The sequence below is a fragment of the Giraffa tippelskirchi genome, chromosome 6, assembly GCF_054371585.1.
Source record: "Giraffa tippelskirchi isolate mGirTip1 chromosome 6, T2T-mGirTip1v1.2.pri, whole genome shotgun sequence".
NCBI classification, from domain to species: Eukaryota; Metazoa; Chordata; class Mammalia; order Artiodactyla; family Giraffidae; genus Giraffa; species Giraffa tippelskirchi.
In genome coordinates, this window is record NC_137280.1 from 123,838,872 (window position 1) to 123,857,450 (window position 18,579).

Sequence of the window (18,579 nt, forward strand, 5' to 3'; positions counted from 1 at the left end):
CTCCTGAAGGTGGCAGGGGACGTGAAAGGAGGTGCCTAGGAGTAAGATCAAAGCACTGTCAGAGCTGAGGGCTGGGCCCAGGGTTCAAGGAAGTGAAAGCGCGGGAGAGAGCAGTGAGGGTGTGTGCGCAGAGGGTGTGTGCCTGTAAACCCCATAGACGTGGCAGCTCCGGGTAGGGACCCAGCTGAGGCAACAGGCTCTTCTTTGCCCGGCTGGCTGCCAGTCCCAAGAGAGCCTTGCACAGCCGGACAATGCATCAGGTAGATTCTCATCTCACCCTCTTCTGCCAGGCTGGTGAGACTACCCCAATCAAGGGCCCCAAGTCTTGCACGAGCCTATGCTTCCTTTTTCCCCCTGTACATCCGGAACTGCTTCCCCATCCCCTACCCTGGGAGCTCTGTGGCCTAGGCCCTAGAGAGCACAAGACTTTCAAGCAGGGGAGGGGAGGTAGCTATTAAGCTTTAAAGATGCCAAAGGATAGGTGCTAGGGATGGGTGGGGTGGACAATGTGACTCAGGAACTAAAGGGAGTGGGTTTGTCCTGGCCAGCCCTCCCTGGACCCCAGTTGCCTACCCATGGGGATGGCCAGGCTGAGGTTTAGAGTTAGGGGAGGGTCTCCACCCCAAGGGCTGCTCCTCATGGTCCAGCTGGGGAAGGGAAGACCAGGGGGAGAGCTTCTTGAGCCTGTGATAACCTTGCCAGCTCTGGGGCCTACGGTTTGGAGATTTGCTACCTTGATAGTAAACCCCATCGCGACCCAATACTTAGCAGGGTAGAGACAGACAGAGGTAGGGATCATGACCCCTAGATTTAGGCAGAAGAATGCTGGGACCTTGAAAGAGATAGAGGCTGGCAGGGGGTCTCCTTAGTCCATCTTGGACAGAGCCAGGAATCCCCTGTGAGCATTCCCTACCCTGTAGCGCCCCCCACAACCTGATCCGAAAGTGGATATTGTGGGCTGAGGTATAGCTCTTACCTCCCCCAAGCCTCTGGAGTTCATGCCTCCTCTTCCTCTCTCCCTCCCCTGGAGTACCAGCCCTCTTCCTACCATGTGGGTGGGGAGTAGTGGGAACCTAAGAAGCTAGACACAATGACTCCCTTTTCCCGGGACTGTAAGGAACAGTTGCTCACTGACCCCCGACCAAGACATGGGAGAGCAGTCCAAAATGTGCTAGGACTCCTGACCCAAGACATTAGATGTATTTAGGAATTTTGCTGGAGACCTGGGAAAAGAGATCAGTGGGAGAAGACTTGGTGGGGGAAGGAAGGATAAACTTCATATGCTAGGCTGTAATAAAGCCCCTCTCTTTGTCTCTTTCTGAATGACTTTGTCTCCTGATCTCTGTTTTGTCCCCTCTGTTTCTGTCTCTCTGTATTTATCTTCACTTCTATCTCTTTATCTCTCTCTCTCTCCTTGTATCTTACTTGTTTTCTCTGTATCCCCTTGTCTCTTTCTTTCATTCTATCTATTGCTATGTGTTTATCTCGATGTTTTTCTGTCTCTGCCATCTCTTTCTATTTCTCCATGTCTTTACTGTCTCTCTGTCTCTGTCTGTTTGTCTCTCTCAGTTCCCTTTGGGTGTCTATCTCTCTCTATCGTGGTCTTTCTCTGTGTGTACATGCCCATGTCACCCTCTCCCTCTACTGCTTCCCTCCCAGGCTGGCCGCCATCCGTGGCTTTCTCCAACTGTCAATGGCTCAGCAGGGCAGGAGCCCCAGAAGCAGCTTCCGGAGGTGCTGGGCGGGGCCTGGGAACCTCGTCCAGGGGTCGGGCTGCCCCTGCTCACCATCATCGTCGCTGTCTTTGTCTTGCTGGCAGTCTGTATCGTGGTGGCGGTCCACTTTGGGCCAAGGCTGCACAAAGGCCATGCCACTCTCGCCACAGAGCCACTACCCCCAAAGCCGGAAGGCGGCATCTACCTCATCCGCTGGTGCGTGCTGGGCCATCAGGACAGTCATGAAGACGCCCAGCAGGAACCTCCGGGCCCTGACTCCCACCCTGTGCCAGATGGGCCCAGGTTCAGCATCGATGAAGTCACCTTTCTGTAGGAGAGAGACTTTGGAAAGTTGGCCTTAGCTGTGTCAGAACAAGAAACTGGACAGAGTAGTGCATGCTAAGTTGCTTCAGTCGTGTCCGACTCTTTGCGACCCTATGGACTATCACCCACTAGGCTCCTTTGTCCATGGGATCCTCCAGGCATGAATACTGGAGTGGGTTGCCATGCCCTCCACCAGGGGATCCTCCCAATCTGGGGAATGAACTCGAGTCTGCCTGCGTCTCCTGCACTGCAGGTGGGTTCTTTACACACTGAGCCACCTGGGAAGCCCGGACAGAGAAGTGGGGCAAAAGCAAACCGGGGCCTGGTCCTCAGAGCTTCAGAAGGGCACACCTGGACTCACTGGAGCTGCCCTCTCAGCAGAGTATTTGTAGAAGAAGCCCTATGAGGACCAAAATAATAGAAGAAACTTGAGAGCCCTGCCCAGAAACATGCTGCTGTCAGCGTTCCCAGTGCCCAAAGCCACCCTAACAAACCTAACCCCTCCTCTTCAGGAACCACCAGACCCCTGGACCTCCTCCTCCGAGTTTCTACCCCCTCCTCCACTCCTTATCTCCCCTTTTGGTGTCGAAGCGAGTTCAGCTGGGAAGACTCCACCATCCACCCACCCTTGTGTAAGGGTGTCAGAGGTTCCTAGTGGAGGCGCGGTCCCCACAGCCCCCAGGTCCTGTGAGGGCAACCAGAGAGAGCCAAGTCAAAGAACCTAGGGGTCTGCCTTCTCTGGGACTCAGGAGAGGAAGGCAGACCTACCGCCCTTCACTAACTGAGCGACACCCCTTTGGCTGTCAGGTCCCCGGCCTGGCCAACTTCCAAGGGGCCTAAAAGCCCTAAGCACCACTTGCATGTGTGTGCGCTAACTCGCTTCAGTTGTGTTCAACTCTTTGCAACATGATGGACTATAGCCCTCCAGGCTCCTCTGTCCGTGAGATTTTCCAGGCAAGAATACTGGAGTGGGTTGCCAAGCCCTCCTCCAGGATATCTTCCCAACCCAGGGATTGAACCTGCATCTGTTACATCTCCTGCATTGGCAGGCGGGTTCTTTACCACCGATGACACCTAGGAAGCCCACTTGTAGATTCCCAAATTGTTTTTGAATCACCTCCACCATCTTGGGGCAAGACTCTATCTCACTTTCCCAGGGGTAGGGGAAATTGGGGGGGTTTCATTACCTCCCACTTTCTGTGTGCATTGGCCTGTTGGAACCAGTCTAGAATTTACCACAGGACATTTCCCAGATCCAGAACCTTCCAGCTGGTAGGAAAACAGGAAAGGAAAAGCAGCTCTGTGGAGGTTGTCTGGGGAAAGAAAGGAGTGGAGGTCCCTGCAGAGGGAGGGACATGGAGGTTGGGAAGATGCAGGAGGCAGGGAAGGCAGAGCTGAGCCTCTCAATGGCTCTCTGGAAAGACTTCCCTTCCTTGGACACCCTTGAACTTCACTTGACTTGTGCAGTCAAGAACAGGCAGGCAGACGTTTGTGGAGGGACTTCTGGGTGCTTTACTCTGGGGAATACCTGAGTGTAACAAGTCAACCTTGAGGACTGCCCTCAGAGATACCCCAGCACAATCAAGGACTCTGAGAAATAACAGATGAAGAGGAACAGAGACTAATGTGTGCAGAGGACTGGACTCCACTGGGATTGGTAAGAGGCAGCTATAATGTTAATAGTTGCTCCTTCTTGTGGGCCCATTATGTGCTGGGCTCCAGGCTCATCTGTGGACCTACAGATATTATGATGTTTACTCCTCATACAGCCTTAGGAGGAGGAGGAGCCACTGTTATCCCCATTTACATTTAGGGATATCAAGACCCCAGCAGGACCCGGGTACTATGTGGTAGAGTCAGGACTTGAACCTGGAACTGGCAGACTTCACAGTCTGAGCACCATGTTGGGGGCTGGATGGGTAGGTAAAGATCTTGTTGGGCTAATTTTTAGGTGTTGGAGTGACTGATGTGATGTTGGGGGATCCTCAGGGGCAGAATGGCTGGCACAGTGGGGGAGGAGAGGGGATTGTTTCCCCTTCACTCTCTTGGCTCTGTCATCCTTGGGGGCAGTGGGTTGCTTCTGACAAATGTGTGTCTGTGTGGAGTTTTTCTCCATAGTAATGCTGTACTCAGAAATTCATATTGAGCATTTGTGATAAAAACAAAGATGGGAGAGAGGGAATAAGTCTTGGGTGGAATGGATGGAACTGGCAGAAATAGGCTGTCTGGCCTCCCAGATGGGGGCAACTTTGCCCCCACAGTGGTTGCCACGGTGGATCATTTCTAACAATGACGGCACGAAGTGTGGCAGGTGAGTAGCCAGCTGTGTTGTCCAAGGTCTCCAGAATATATCCCATCACCTCATACAAACTCTCCTCCCCCTTATTCAGGGCATTCTCATCCGGGAACATTTATTCAGTGGCCCCTGCTTCTTTGAGTAGTCCCTTTGCCCAGGACACAGCTGTGTTTACTCCTTATGGCATCTCTGTACTGGCTCAGGCCCCTCTCTGTCTCCCAAGCCACCCACTGGAGACAGGGCCTTGAACGGGCAGGTGAAGTGGGATTCTTCCCAGCTCTATGCTCTCAGCTTGACTGGTGGGCTCTGTCTGCATTGAAATGATGGCCACTATGCCATGGCCCTGAACTAGTATGAGGAGGCGTGTAAGGAACTGTGTGCAAGCAGATTTGGACATTGTTGATAATAAAGGGCAACCGCCTGTATCAGAGTCTGGCCAGAAAAAGATGGCATACTCAAATAAATAACCTGCTGCTGCTGCTGCTGCTAAGTCGCTTCAGTCGTGTCCGACTCTGTGCGACCCCATAGACGGCAGTCCACCAGACTCCGCCGTCCCTAGGATTCTCCAGGCAAGAATACTGGAGTGGGTTGCCATTTCCTTCTCCAGTGCATGAAAGGGGAAAAGTGAAAGTGAAGTCGTTCAGTCGTGTCCGACTCTTAGCGACCCCATGGACTGTAGCCTACCAGGCTCCTCCGTCCAGGGATTTTCCAGGCAAGAGTACTGGAGTGGGGTGCCATTGCCTTCTCCGATAAATAACCTGAAGAGTGTTTAAAAAGGGGGCTGCTTAAGGACTTCCCTGTTAGTCCAATGGTTAAGAATCTGTTCTTCCACTGCATGGGGCTCAGGTTCAATCCTGAGTCAGCAAACTAAAATCCCACATGCCGTGTGATGCAGCCAAAACTTTTTTTTTTAATTTGTAATTAAAAAATTTTTAAATAAAAATTAAAGGGGACTATTTAGAAAAGGCAGGTATAAGGAAACTACAAGTGAGAGTGAGCATTCCAGGTGAGCATCAGTGAGATGCCAGTACCATGGTCAGGCCCGAAAAGGAATGGGGAAGAGGAAGTTAATGAAACCTGGAGATAGACAGGGTTACTGAAAGGGTCCTTTAGAGATGAAGAGAGCCCACAGTGACCTCGAAACTCATGGGAGGGATGTGGGGGAATAAATATCCCAGCCTCACCCCCCTCCTCTCCCTTCTCTCACTGCGGCTTCCCTTCGTCTGTATGTGACCAGAAGTCAGAGGGCAAGGGTGCCTGTTGATGCCATCCTAGGACAGAGGAGAGGTGGAGCGTAGGTCTGAGCATCCAATGGAGGACACTTGGAGGATCCCTTACATTTAGCTTATTTATAATAAGTAAATATTACCTTATAATAAATTTACATTTATATATTTTTTAAGGACTTTTTCATTTATTTATTATTATTTTGGCTGTGCTGGGTCTTTGTTGCTGCATGCAGGCTTTGTCTGGTTGCAGTGAGCAGGGGCTATTCTTAGTTACAGTGCATGGGCTTCTCATTGCGGTGGCTTCTTTTGTTTCAGAGCACAGGCTCTAGGCATGGCCTTCAGTAGTTGTGGCCCATGGGCTCAATAGTTGCGGCTCACGGGCTCTAGAGCACGGGTTCAGTAGTTGTGGAGTACCAGGCTTAGCTGCTCCGAGGCATGTGGAATATTCCCATACCAGGGATTGAACTCACATCCCCTACGTTGGCAGATGGATTCTTAACCACTGGACCACCAGGGAAGCCCCTGACCTGGCATTTAGAGTTTGCAGAAAACCCATACAGCCATACTACTCATAAATACCCTGTGAGATATATAGGGCAATGATTATAATCCCATTTCATAGATGAAGACACTGAGGCTCAGAGAGGTGAAACAACTTGCCCAAGGTCACAGGATTCATCTTGAAATGTCAAGTCCAAGGACCTTCTCTGAGAGGGAGGAAATGGTTCTGCTAGGCCTCCAGCTGCTGAAGAAAGAAATCCTCTCCGAGTCTCATGGTTGGCTGGGGGCTCAGGAAAGGTGACTGGGGCCTTAGAAGACATCCGAGCGGAGCGGGAGAGGCTTTTCCATGCCACTGATGAGGAGCTCAGGCTCTTGGGACAGTACAGAGGAACTGGGGATCGCCGAGGTCTCCATGCTGCCCATGGTAACCTCCCTTTCCTCCTGCCGAAGGTGCTGGAGAATTTCCTGTGACAAGGAGAAGCTGCTTCCTTCTGCGGGTTCTGGAATGAGGAAGGGAATGTGTAGGGGGGTGAAGGCCTCACACATGCCCACTCCAGCACACCCAGAGGACTTGCTGGGGGGCCCCTCCAACCCTCCCTCTCCCACCTCCTCCCCACCCCTAGCCATTGGGACTAGAGTTTCATGAAATCCTAGAGCTAGCAGTGGTTTTAGAGATAAGAGGGTTTAGAGATACCCTCCTGCTTTTAGAGATAATACATTAGAGATGAAAGGGACAGAGCCCTGCCTAAGTCCAAGAGCAATGGAGTGACACTGCTGAGGCTGCAGTCCTGGTGTCTTGGCTGGTGGCCGGGGGCTATCTGCTTCCTCTGGCACTCTAGATGAAGTAAGAGGCCCCTGGAGCCACCCCTTCACGCTCCACTCAGGACCCATAGCCAAAAACCTCAGAAAGCCATCGGGTGTCCCATGGTGGGGAGATAGGACCTTGTCCAGGGGAGAAAGGGGCAGGGCTTGAATGCCCTGACCACTCAGGAAAGCCGAGGACTGTCCTATCTCCTGCTGACCCCCTGGTAGGCCCTTGGGGCCCCCAACCATTCCTGTCCTTCAGCTTGTCACCCCCTTACCCTGGTAGACAATGAGGCGGCAGTTGTTCCGAGACTCAGGGGCATTTGCCAGGATGTCTTCAAGTGTCCGGCAGAAGAGTTTGGCCTGCTCCAGCCGATCCTCCCGGCTAAAGCCAGCTCGGCCATCCTGTGACATGGCAAACAGGGTCTGCAAGGGGGTGGCGTATTCCAGGACACAGACGCCTGCCTGGAGGAGGTAAAAGAAAGACCAGACTCAGCCAGGGGCCAGGCAGACAGACTCTGGACCCCATTGCTCAATCTGTAGGGGTGGAGTCTGGGAGGTGGCCACCTGATGGGGTCGATGACCTTTGCCTGTGAACCCCACTCCTAAAATCACAGCCAGGGACTGCATTAAATTTACCCTTCCCAGATCCTTTGTCTAGGCTGTCAACTACTCCAGCTGGAAGTCAAGTACGGGGACTGGACTCTGGGTTCAACTCTGCTTGGGTTCCCCACAGCCTACATGAAATCCTTCAGACATTCTCTAGACCTTCATCTGGGCAGCTTTATGTTCCAGAGCATGGTAGACTCAAGGTGAAATCATCCACTTCTGCCCTGGTTCTCTGAGTTTCAGTGTGCTCTTCTACAAAGCAGGGGTTGTAACAGTCCCTACACCACAGAGTGGTGGTGAGGATTCTATGAGGTGGTCATATGAAGCACCTGGAAGAGGATCTGGCTTGCAGTAAGTGCTCAATAAATGTTACTAGGAATTCCATGGTGGTCCAGCAGTGAGGACTCCATGCCAGGGTTCAATCCTTGGTCAGAGAGCTAATAATCTCGCAAGCCTCACGATACGGTCATAAATAAATAAATAAACGTTACTTAATCATTGTCACTCAGAATCTAATTTTGCCCAGCCCTGGGACTGATCAGAGAAACTGAGGCACAGAGAAGGGCAGTGAATTTTTATCATGGCTTGGCCAGGGCTCGGAGTTCTGAGTCTCTAGGCCTGACCCCTTCCCAGTGCCACCTGCTTCCCTGCACACTCACCCGCTGCCCATTTTCCAGAAGCTCATAGATGCTGTTGGTGTAAACCCGGCCCTTGATGCCGGCACGGTCAGCACTCTGCTGGGGCAGCTCGTGTAGGAAGCGAATGTTGGGGTCAGCCACGCTCAGGTCGTCAGGCACCCCACAGTCCAATGGGAAGAGGATGTGCAGCCGGTGGCTCCCTGCGCCCTGCAGCGCGTTGTTGTGGAACTGATTGTAAATTTGGATCCGGGCCCGGAACCCTAGGGTGGAGAAGCCCAAGAAGTCATTTCCACCAACTCTGTCTCCCAACCAACTCAGGACAGAGATGCATGCCATTGTTGCCCTCACTGTGTGGGTGCAAGAGCCCTGGGGGGCAGTCCACAGGCATTGCCTGGGGGGCCAGGAGGGGGAAAGCATTAGGCAATAATGCTTCACCTATTCCCACCACCCCTTTCTCCCCCTCACTTGACCTTTGTCCAGATTTCTGTTAGCCCCATTCCTTCCCACTACAGCTTTCAGGGCTCTGAGAGGCAGACAGAGTCCTGGGAGTTGCCATGCCCAGCAACCTCAGGTGCACTGAGCCAGGCCTCTAGTCAAAGCCCTCCTGTCTAGCAAAGGCAGCCATGAGATAGGGGAGAACCACAGCCCTGGCCAGCAAGTCAGAAGAATGAGATGCGATTCGTAAGTTTCCAGTGGGGTAGTCAAGGGTCCAGGCTCTGGACAGGCCCGTGTGCGAATCCTGCTTCCTCCTCTAGTTAAGGTGTGTGACTTTGGACAAGTCACTTTATCTCTCAGAATAGTGATGTTCTTATCTCTAAAACAGGGGTGATGATCATCCTGTCCTCACAGAAGTGAAAGTGAAAGTCGCTCAGTCGTGTCCTACTCTTTGCGACCCCATGGATTATAGAGTCCACGGAATTCTCTAGGCCAGAATACTGGAGCAGGTAGCCTTTCCCTTTTCCAGGGGATGTGAATTAAAAGAGAAACTGTAAATGAAGGGCATACAGCTTGCAGCAAATATTTATTGAAAGAATTCATGGGTGACTTGGGACAAGTCAGTTAATGGATCTAAGCCCCGAATTTGTTCCTGCAAAACAGCCTTCAAGCCTATAAGATCACTTTTGGAATCGTATGGTTTGTTAGACTGAAAATGTTTTGAAGGAAGCTCAACTCTGTGTTCTGTGATGACCTCGACGGGTAGAATGGGGGTGGCGTGGGAGGAAGGTCCAAGAGGGAGGAGATATATGTATACACATAGCTGATTCACTTCATTGTGCAGCAGACACTAACACAACATTGTAAAGCAATTATACTCCCAACAGCAATAAATAAATAAAGCTTTGGAAAAATAAATAGCAATTGAGAACTCTTGGGAAAAAAAAAAAGAAAATGCTTTGAAAAATATAGTGACTTCTGGAAACAAGATTGCGTGTCTTACTGTCTGTCTTGTAGATCTAGAAATGGGGGCATAGAGGACAGCCCACCTGGCAGGATCAGCCGCAGGTATCCAATATAATAGGACCAGGCCAGCCCATGAGCCACGTTGAAGTTCCTTTTTTCACAGATTGCAGAGACCTCTGCTGGGGCCAGGCCCTGTGGACAGCAGGGTGGGGCCAGGGGGCCTCCATGAAGGGTAACGAGAGCGCTCCTCCCCCAAGAAGATTTCCCAACCTCCTGCCAACTGGCTCCCTTCTCTGCCATTGCTGAACCCAGACTATTCTAGGCTCTAGTCCAAGGATCAGCTTCTAAACTGATCCCACTCCCAGTACTGAGATCAGAGCAGGTCACAATAGCCACACCTCCCCCCGACCAGACCCTCCACCTCCCTGTGTGTGATACCTGGAGGCCCAGGAGGATGTTAAGTGCCTGTGAGAGGCCCAGGAGAGCAAGCATCCAAGTGAAGGGCAGGCCAGCCATGTTTGGGAGGGAGCAATAGAAATAGCAGGACAGCAGCAGCAGGGCCCCGCAGCGCGTGGAGGAACACAGGCAGGCCCACACAGCCCTCCAGTAGCTGCCATGGTACCTGCAGGTGACATGCAAGTTCCAGACCCCAGCCCAGCTCAGCCAGAGAGGGGCAGGAGGTACTTCAAGGAGTCACCTGGAGTGGACGTGGTGCAGCTCCTCGGCCAGACTGCAGAGCCCCTTGATCAGCAGTCCCATCTGCTGGGAGGCCAGGTGGAGCACCAGCCACTTGAGAGTGTAGTCTGGTGGCTCCCCCAGGCCCCAAAGGGCCACCAGACAGGCACTTAGCAGGACCAAGGCTGCCTTTTGGGCCCTGTGACCCCTGGGTCGTGGGATGGATGGATGCAGGCTGGAGTGAGGCATCTGTGGGTACCAAGAAATCCATGGTTGTGCTCCCTTCACTCTCCTACAGTTTCAGGACTGAGGCCCTGACTGGGCACATCCCCCAGCTCTCCAGTTCCCTGGTTCCCAGCCATGCCCAGAAGATGCTCCTGGAGATACCTCTAGGGGACAGTTTGGTCATACAGCATCCCAGCGCTCCAACCCAAAAAGATTTGTTGCAAACAGAGTAGGTGGAGAAAGAAATGCATGCATACAAGAGTTGGAGCAAACTCGGGGAGATAGTGAAGGACAAGGAAGCCCGGCGTGCCATAGTCCGTGGGGACGCAAAGAGTTGGACATGACTCAGCAACTGAACAACAACACATACACACCTCACCCAACCCCAGTGAGACCACAGGTGTGGTGAAGAAAGAAGACAGCGACTACCCCAGACCCAGACCTGAAAGTGTCCTATGAGGTACCACTCACCAGGGGACCAGGGCTTCCCTCTCCCCACAGTCCACCCCAGGGAGGACCTTAGGCAGCAAAGCTGTAAACCACAGTTCAGAGGGTGGAGGCACCCACCTCTGCTGCCTCTGCAGGGTCCTCAGCCTTAGAGCTCTGGCTGGCCAGCTCCTGATCTTACCTTCTACCTCTCAGATTGCAGGTTGTTTCTGGAAGTCGACAGGGAGAGAAGGCCCAGCGCAGGAGCTCCCAGCAACCAAGGGTGGCTCTCAGGGTAGAGCCTGAAAAATGAAAAGTTAAAAACAACTGAAGCTTCCTCCACAGCACTTCAACACTGGCATCTCACCAGACCACAGCCTCACTGTGCTTGCTGAGGAGGTTATTTCCTGCCTCCCAGGGCGTCCTGGTCAACCACGCCTGCCTTGGGGTGAGGGAGAAAGCTTGAGAAGGCCTCTGTTCCATTGTCCACCCCTCAAACCGAGGGTGTTCAGAAACCCTCTCACACTCCTCACAGCCACAACCCTGAACACCAGCTGTCCCTCAAGCCCCCCCAGTCAAACACACTCTACCAACACCCTCAAGAGACTCACACGCCCAGCCAAGCATACACACCACACCATGCTGCCTTGCCTGGTGGTTTTATTCTGATTTGCAGTTGCAGATCCTCTTTTTCTGAAGACTGTGACATCAGACTAGAGGCGGGGAAAATGAAGTTATTTCCTGTAACAATAGTCTTCTAGTAAAAAACTTAGTGGGAGCCAAAGGGCTGCTGAAGTGTGTGGTTTCGGCTCTCCATAGGAAGTATTATAGCAACACCTGTGACTTCCCGGAGAGAACCTGGTGCTTCCAGCCAAAAAGGCAGTCGCGTGGATAATGATAGTAATAATGATAATAATATTAATAATTTAGTGCTTACTGTGCTCCAGACATTATGCCAAGTGTTACATTATTGTTTCACTTAGTCCACTCAGCCTCCCTATCAGGAAGGTATAATACTATTCTCACAGACAATCTGAGCTTCAGTGAGGTGAATTAACTTGCCCCTGTCCCCCAGCTAGTAAAGGAAGAAGTAGGGACGTGATTCAGGTGGTTGACTCCAAAACCCAGCTGGTTCTGTGCCTTGATTCCCCAGAAAAGGGTGGAAGGATCAGGATCAAATTTCATGCTTGCACTTTTCCGGAGGGTGGAGAAGGCTGGCCAGTTTCTGGCATACCAGTAGGCTGATCAGATTCAAGAAGGGGGCAGGCTCAGGAGTGGGATTGGGACAGAAGCCACAGAGCAGAAGCGGTCCATATATGCCCAGGCCAGAGGGTACTTGCCTAGACCCTTCCCCACATCCCAACCAGACACAAGAAGACACACCACATTCATAGATGCCACTGGCCTCTTGGGAGAAAGGAGGCTCTCAGAAAACTCTCATTTTTAAAAATAATTTTCCAAGAATGGAGAGAATTCCCTGTACTTTCTCTCCCCTACAAAGGCTCACAAAGGGGGCCCCTGCAGTGTACAAGGGGCTCCAGTGCTTCAAAACCAAAGAATGTCAAGGTTGTCAAAGAAAACATCTGAGCAGAGTCTTCCCAGAGTGGGCAACTCCACAGCTGTCCCAAAGTCCCCCTGTGCCAAACAACCTTTGGCCTTCACCATCCTGCCCAGCAGCCAGCACCACCTCCCCTGGGTGGTACCATTTCTGCCAGCTCCACTGCTCCACAATGGTCATCATTTCCACTGAACCTGTTCTTCATCTCTGCCCCCTTCTCCTAGAGGAAGATTCTCTGTTTATAGGCCAGATTGGTACCATGCATCAGAAGCCTTAAAAGACACAATAGAATCATAGACCTAGCAATTCACTTCTGGGAATCCTTCATCGAGAAATAATCAGGGCTTCCCTGGTGGCTCAGTGGTAAAGAATCTGCCTGCTAATGCAGGAGACATGGGTTCAATCCCTGGGTCGAGAAGACCTCACATGCCATGGAACAACTGGGCCCGTGTGCCACAACTAGAGAAAAGCCTGAGAGGCAATGAAGACCCAGAACGGTCAAAAATAAATAATTTTTTTTTTAAAAGAAATAATCAGACAAAGGCACAAAGATGCCCATTTTCAGATGTTTGTGCAAGTGTTGTTTATACCAGAGAAAAACTAAAAACTAAATGTCCAACAATAGGGGACTGATTAAATTGTGGTTTATCTTAGAATGTTAGGTAGCCACTAAAAATGAAGATGTAATTTTGTATGTTGACTCTTAAATATCTTTAGCATATTGCTTCTTACTGGAAAAAAGCAGAGTACAAAATAGTATAATTGCATTTTTAGAAATACACGTTGCATGAGAAAAGGTCTGGAAGGCTACATGACAGGAAAAATGCTAACAGTGATTACTCTGTGTAGCAGGACTATGGGTAATTTTTGGTATGATTTTCCCTTTTTGCTCATAATGTTTTTAAGGTTTCTTTTCCTGACATTGAACATGTATTAGTTGTTTGGAGTACGCTGGTGTTAGAGAAGGACCTTTCTTTGCCTTTCTGGCAGCCCCAGGTGTTCTTTGGTTTGCAGCTGTAGCACTTGAGCCTCTGCCTCCATCATCACAGGATGATGGTGTGTGTCCCTGTCTTCACATGGCACTTCCTCTTCTTATAAGGACACCAGTGTTGTCCATTGGATTAGGGCCCACCCTAATCACCTCATCTTGACTCAGTTGCAGCTACAAAGACATTGTTTCCAAATAAGGTCACATTCACAGGTACAGAGAGTTAGGACTTCAATATCTCTTTTGGGGGACACAGTTCAATCCATAACAAGGTCAGTGCTGGAAGAAAGATTTCTGGAGAATTGTTTGGAGCCTTTTGGGTTGTGGCCAGGGCCTCGGGGCATGGGGAGTGTCAACAACTGCATGGATGGGATTGTCCTCATCAGCTGTGCTGATAGGCAGAGACCTCAAAGCTCTTTCAGATGGCCATCTGGCACCCAAAGAGGAAGCTGAGGACCACAAAGGGAAGTTAGGTCCAAGTTGTAGAAGACACATGGAAGCTGTAACTGGGTTGGAAATAGAAATGAAAACCATCTCAGACCAGAACTTCCAGGGTGTCTAGAGAAAAGAAGCAACTACCAGTAAGTGAAGGCGAGGCCCCAGGAGCAAGCAGGCTGTGGAGCAGAGTGTTGGCACTCAGAAACACTGACCAGAGGGCAGCATCCTGTGAGCTTGGCAGTCTGAAACTTGAATCTAACTTTCCTCCCTTTGACCCAGTTATTTAACTTCTTTGAAGTTTAGCTTCCTCATACCTAAGTGGGGGTAGTAATACTTTTTTTTTTCTCATAAAATTGTCATGAGAATGAAAAGAAATAATGTGTTTGTAGGCCTGACTTGTAAGTTCTCAGTGATAGCTAACTCTAATCACCATTAGCATCACCATCATCATCATAACTGTTGAGAATCACATTCTTCGAGTTGTCAGCCCCTCTCATCTTGGCCTCTATCCTGGGCTCAAGCAGACACAGAGACTTGATGTCTCACCTGTGGGTGGCTCTGAGTCTGACCCCAGCTACCTCTTTGTTGTGACTTTATTGCCCCATCATGCAGCTGTCTAGTGTGTCATGGTCTTTCTTGGACAAGACAATATCCTAGTAAATGTGATAGAGAAAGGGGCTGGATGATGCATGACTTGGGTTGAGGAAGCACAGCTGATTGAGCTACGGTATCTTCAGAGGATAAATAATCGCCCTACATCTTTCTGGAAGGTGGTATTTATGCTGCTGCTGCTGCTAAGTCGCTTCAGTTGTGTCCGACTCTGTGCAGCCCACCAGGCACCCCCGTCCCTGGGATTCTCTAGGCAAGAACACTGGAGTGGGTTGCCATTTCCTTCTCCAGTGCATGAAAGTGAAAAGTGAAAGTGAAGTTGCTCAGTCATGTCCAACTTGTAGCGACCCCATGGACTGCAGCCTACCAGGCTCCTTCATCCATGGGATTTTCCAGGCAAGAGTACTAGAGTGGGGTGCCATTGCCTTCTCCATGCTATTCATGAGGGTGGCGAAATCTACAGCTGTTTTTCGTTACAGCCTAATTGAGATATTCACATACCATACAACTTACCTATTTAATGCACAGTTCAATAGTTTTTAATATATTCACATCACCACAATCAAATTTAGAAAATTTTCATCACCTGAAAAGAAATCTTGTAGGCTTCAAGGTTGACTTCTTTCTTCCTTTTGGTTTCTGCCCTCCAAAGTTTGGTCCAGTGATTTGTGTAAGCTTTGTATAGGGTGATATTTGGGCTGAGTTGTTTTTTTTTTTTTCCTCTGATGTGCAGGACTGAGTGAGGTGGTAGAGCTCTCGCTGCAGATGACATGATACTCTACAAGAGAAAATCCTTAAGATACTATCAGAAAATTACTAGAGCTAATCAGTGAATTTACCAAAGTCACAGGATACAAAATCAATACACAGAAATCACTTGCATTCTTATACACTAACAATGAAAAATCAGAAAGAGAATAAAGTAATCAATCCCATTCACCATTGCAACAAAAAGAATAAAGTATCTAGGAATAAACCTACCTAAGGAGACAAAAGAACTGTATACAGAAATATAAGACACTGATGAAAGAAATCAAAGATGACATAAATTGATGGAGAGATATTCCATGTTCCTGGGTAGGAAGAATCAATATTGTGAAAATGACTACACAACCAAATGCAATCTACAGATTCAGTGTGATCCCTATCAAATTACCAATGGCATTTCTCACAGAATTAGAACAAAAATTTTCACAATTCATATGGAAACACAAAAGACCCTGAATAGCCAAAGCAGTCTTGAGAAAGAAGAATGGAGCTGGAAGAAGCAACTTCCTTATTTCAGATTATACTACAAAGCTACAGTCATCAAGACAGAATGGTACTGGCACAAAAACAGAACTATAGGACAATGGAACAAGACAGAAATCCCAGAAATAACCATGCATCTATGGGTACCTTATTTTTGACAAAGGAGGCAAGAATATACAATGGGGCAAAGACAATCTTTTCAATAAGTGGTGCTGGGAAAACTGGACAGCTATATGTAAAAAAATGAAATTAGAACACTTACTAACACCATACACAAAGATAAACTCAAAATGGATTAAAGACCTAAATGTAAGACCAGAAGCTATAAAACTCTTAGAGGAAAACATAGGCTGACTACTTGATGACATAAATCAAAGCAAGATACTCTATGACCCACTTATCTGTCTTTTTGATTATAGTCATTCTCATTTCATTGATATGAAGTGGTATCTTATTGTGGTTTTGATTTGCATTTTCCTGATGGTAAATGATGTTGAGCATATTTTTATGTGTTTATTGCTATTGCATATCTTTTTTGAGAAAAGCCTACTCATACTTTTTGTCCATTTTTAGTTGGGTACTTGTCTTTTTACTATTATTTAATAAGTTGTTATTGTGATAATCATAGGCATTTTTTTTGCTTGTTTGTTTTTTCTAGATACAATCCCTTATCAGATAAATGCTTTGCAAAAATTTTCTCCTATTCTTTAGGTTGTTTTCTCACTTTCCTCATGGTGTCCTTTGAAACACAAATGTTATTAATTTTTATAAAACTTAATTCAGCTTTTAGTTTGTTGTTTGTCCTTTTGGTGCTATATCTAAGAAGCTATTGCCTAATTAAGGTCACAGTGATTTGTATATATGTTTTCTGCTAAGAGTTTAATGATTTTGGCTTTTACATTTATATCTTTGGTCCTTTTTGAATCTTTTTATATGTGATGTGAATTAGGGATTCATGTTCTTCTTCATATAGATACCCAGTTGTCCCAGCACCATTTATCAAAAACTAGCCTTTCTCCATTGAAAAGGCTAGTCAAAAACTAGCCTTTTTCCATTGGCACAAACTGTTTTGTCAGTTGTCAAAAATAACTGACTCTAAATGTGAATTCTATTTATGAGTTCTCAATTCTTTTCCATTGATCTGTGTATCTATTGTTATCCTAGTCCACACCATCTTGGTTACTGTAGCTTGTAGTAAGCTTTGAAATTAGAAAATGTGAGTCCTCCAACTTTGCTCTTCCTTTTCAAGATTGGTTTGATATTTGGGTTGCTTAATTTCCCATACAAATTTTGGGATCAGCTTGTCAATTTCTGCAAGGAAGTCATCTGGGATTTTGACAGGTATTGCATTGATTCTATACATCAGTTTGGGTAATATCATCATGTTAACATTATCAAGCCCTTGAACATGAGATGTTTTCCCATTTATTCAGGTCTTTTAAAATTCCTTTTAGCAATGTTTTATATTGTATACAGTAGAAGTTTTGCACTTATTTAGTATTTTACTCTTTGGAATTTTTAAATTGTGGTAAATGAGTATAACACAAAATTTGCCTCTTTAATCATTTTATTTTTTTAATTTATTTTTATTACTTTTTATCAGTCAGTTCAGTCGCTCAGTCGTGTCCAACTCTTTGCAACTCCATGGACTGCAGCATGCCAGGCTTCCCTGTCCATTACCAACTCCCGGAGCTTGCTCAAACTCATGTTCATCGAGTCGATGAGACCATCCAACCATCTCATAATTTTCTTTATTTATTTGGCTGCACTGGGTCTTTGTTGCTGTGCACAGGCTTTCTTTAGTTGTACACAGTGAGGGTTAATCTTGGTTGCAGTGCACGGGCTTCTTGTTGTGGTGGCTTCTCTTGCTGTGGAGCACAGGCTCTAGGACACTCAGCCTCAGTAGTTGTGGCATATGGGTTTAGTTGCTCTGCAGCATGTGGAATCTTCCTGGACCAAGGATTGAACCTGTGTCTCCTGCATTGGCAAGTGGATTTTTATCCACTGTACCACTGAAAGATTGTTGTTGAGCCGTGAAAGACACAAGGATTCTTGGCCTTTGGAGAAGAGGAATTCAATCCAGGGCCAGTGATGAGGCTTAACTGCTCAGAGCTTTTATGTAATAAAGTTTTATTAAAATATAAAAGAGATAGAGAAAGCTTCTGACATAGACATCAGAAGGGGGCAGAAAGACTGCCCCCCTGCTAGCCTTTACCAGTATGTTATATACCTATCAGCAAGCTGTTAATTAGAGAAAGGAGATGTCTCAAAACTCAGAGTGGCACCAGGCCCCTCACCCACAACATGCATTTTGAGATAACATTGGAACCAGATGAGTCATCCTGGGCCATAAAATGATTGACATGAATCTTGAAGAAAAGCAGGTTTCTAAGTAAATATATAATTTCATTAACATAGATTAGGAAAGCAATGTGTGAGTAAAGCATACAGGTTTGTTGAGAACTTATCAGTTCTGGGTCTCAAGCGGAGCTGACTTGAAGACAGAGTCTAGGGTAAATACACAGTTCATTAACATACCTTATGACAAACATTTACATAAGAAAAATGCATTGGTTAGCTCAAGGTTTGAGAAAAGTTAAGTTCAGGTGGAGCCAGTTGTCATGGCAATACAGAATTTTAAGAGAAACCTCTTTTTAAATTTGTGTAGAGAAGGGGAAAAATCTAACACTTGCTTGTTTCCTCCTGCAGCTTAAGAGAGAAATAAAAAATGTCTGACACTTGCAGCCTATTATTTCCTCCGTTTGGAGACCCCTGGCCTTCCTGCCTGTCACCCTCTCACCACCAGGGAATTCCTAAAATTCACTTGTTTATTTACTCTTGGCTGGGCTGGATCTTCATTGCTGCACTCATGTTTTCCCTAGTTGCAGAGAG

General features: G+C 48.0%; 2 protein-coding genes across 6 annotated transcripts; one reads left to right on the forward strand and one right to left on the reverse strand.

Moving 5' to 3' along the window:
- Positions 1-106: 106 nt before the first annotated feature.
- Positions 107-4,825, forward strand: SMIM33 (small integral membrane protein 33). The gene is made up of 2 exons (XM_081500975.1): positions 107-260; positions 1,660-4,825. Exons 1-2 carry the CDS (start codon positions 252-254, stop codon positions 2,047-2,049), a joined length of 399 nt encoding a protein of 132 aa, XP_081357101.1. The 5' UTR covers positions 107-251; the 3' UTR covers positions 2,050-4,825.
- A 904-nt stretch (positions 4,826-5,729) lies between these two features.
- STING1 (stimulator of interferon response cGAMP interactor 1) lies at positions 5,730-11,542 on the reverse strand. 5 transcript variants are annotated; one of them, XM_081500952.1, is made up of 8 exons: positions 11,495-11,542; positions 11,046-11,145; positions 10,215-10,441; positions 9,956-10,139; positions 9,601-9,709; positions 8,138-8,376; positions 7,148-7,334; positions 5,730-6,565 (listed from the first exon to the last, which is right to left on the reverse strand). In XM_081500952.1, the coding sequence occupies exons 3-8, from the start codon at positions 10,439-10,441 to the stop codon at positions 6,375-6,377; spliced, it is 1,137 nt and encodes a 378-aa protein (XP_081357078.1). In that variant the 5' UTR covers positions 11,046-11,145; positions 11,495-11,542; the 3' UTR covers positions 5,730-6,374. The 5 variants fall into 5 exon arrangements, with proteins under 5 accessions (XP_081357078.1, XP_081357076.1, XP_081357077.1 ...); XM_081500950.1 differs by having other exon boundaries at positions 11,477-11,510; XM_081500951.1 differs by having other exon boundaries at positions 11,455-11,510.
- Positions 11,543-18,579: the final 7,037 nt, after the last annotated feature.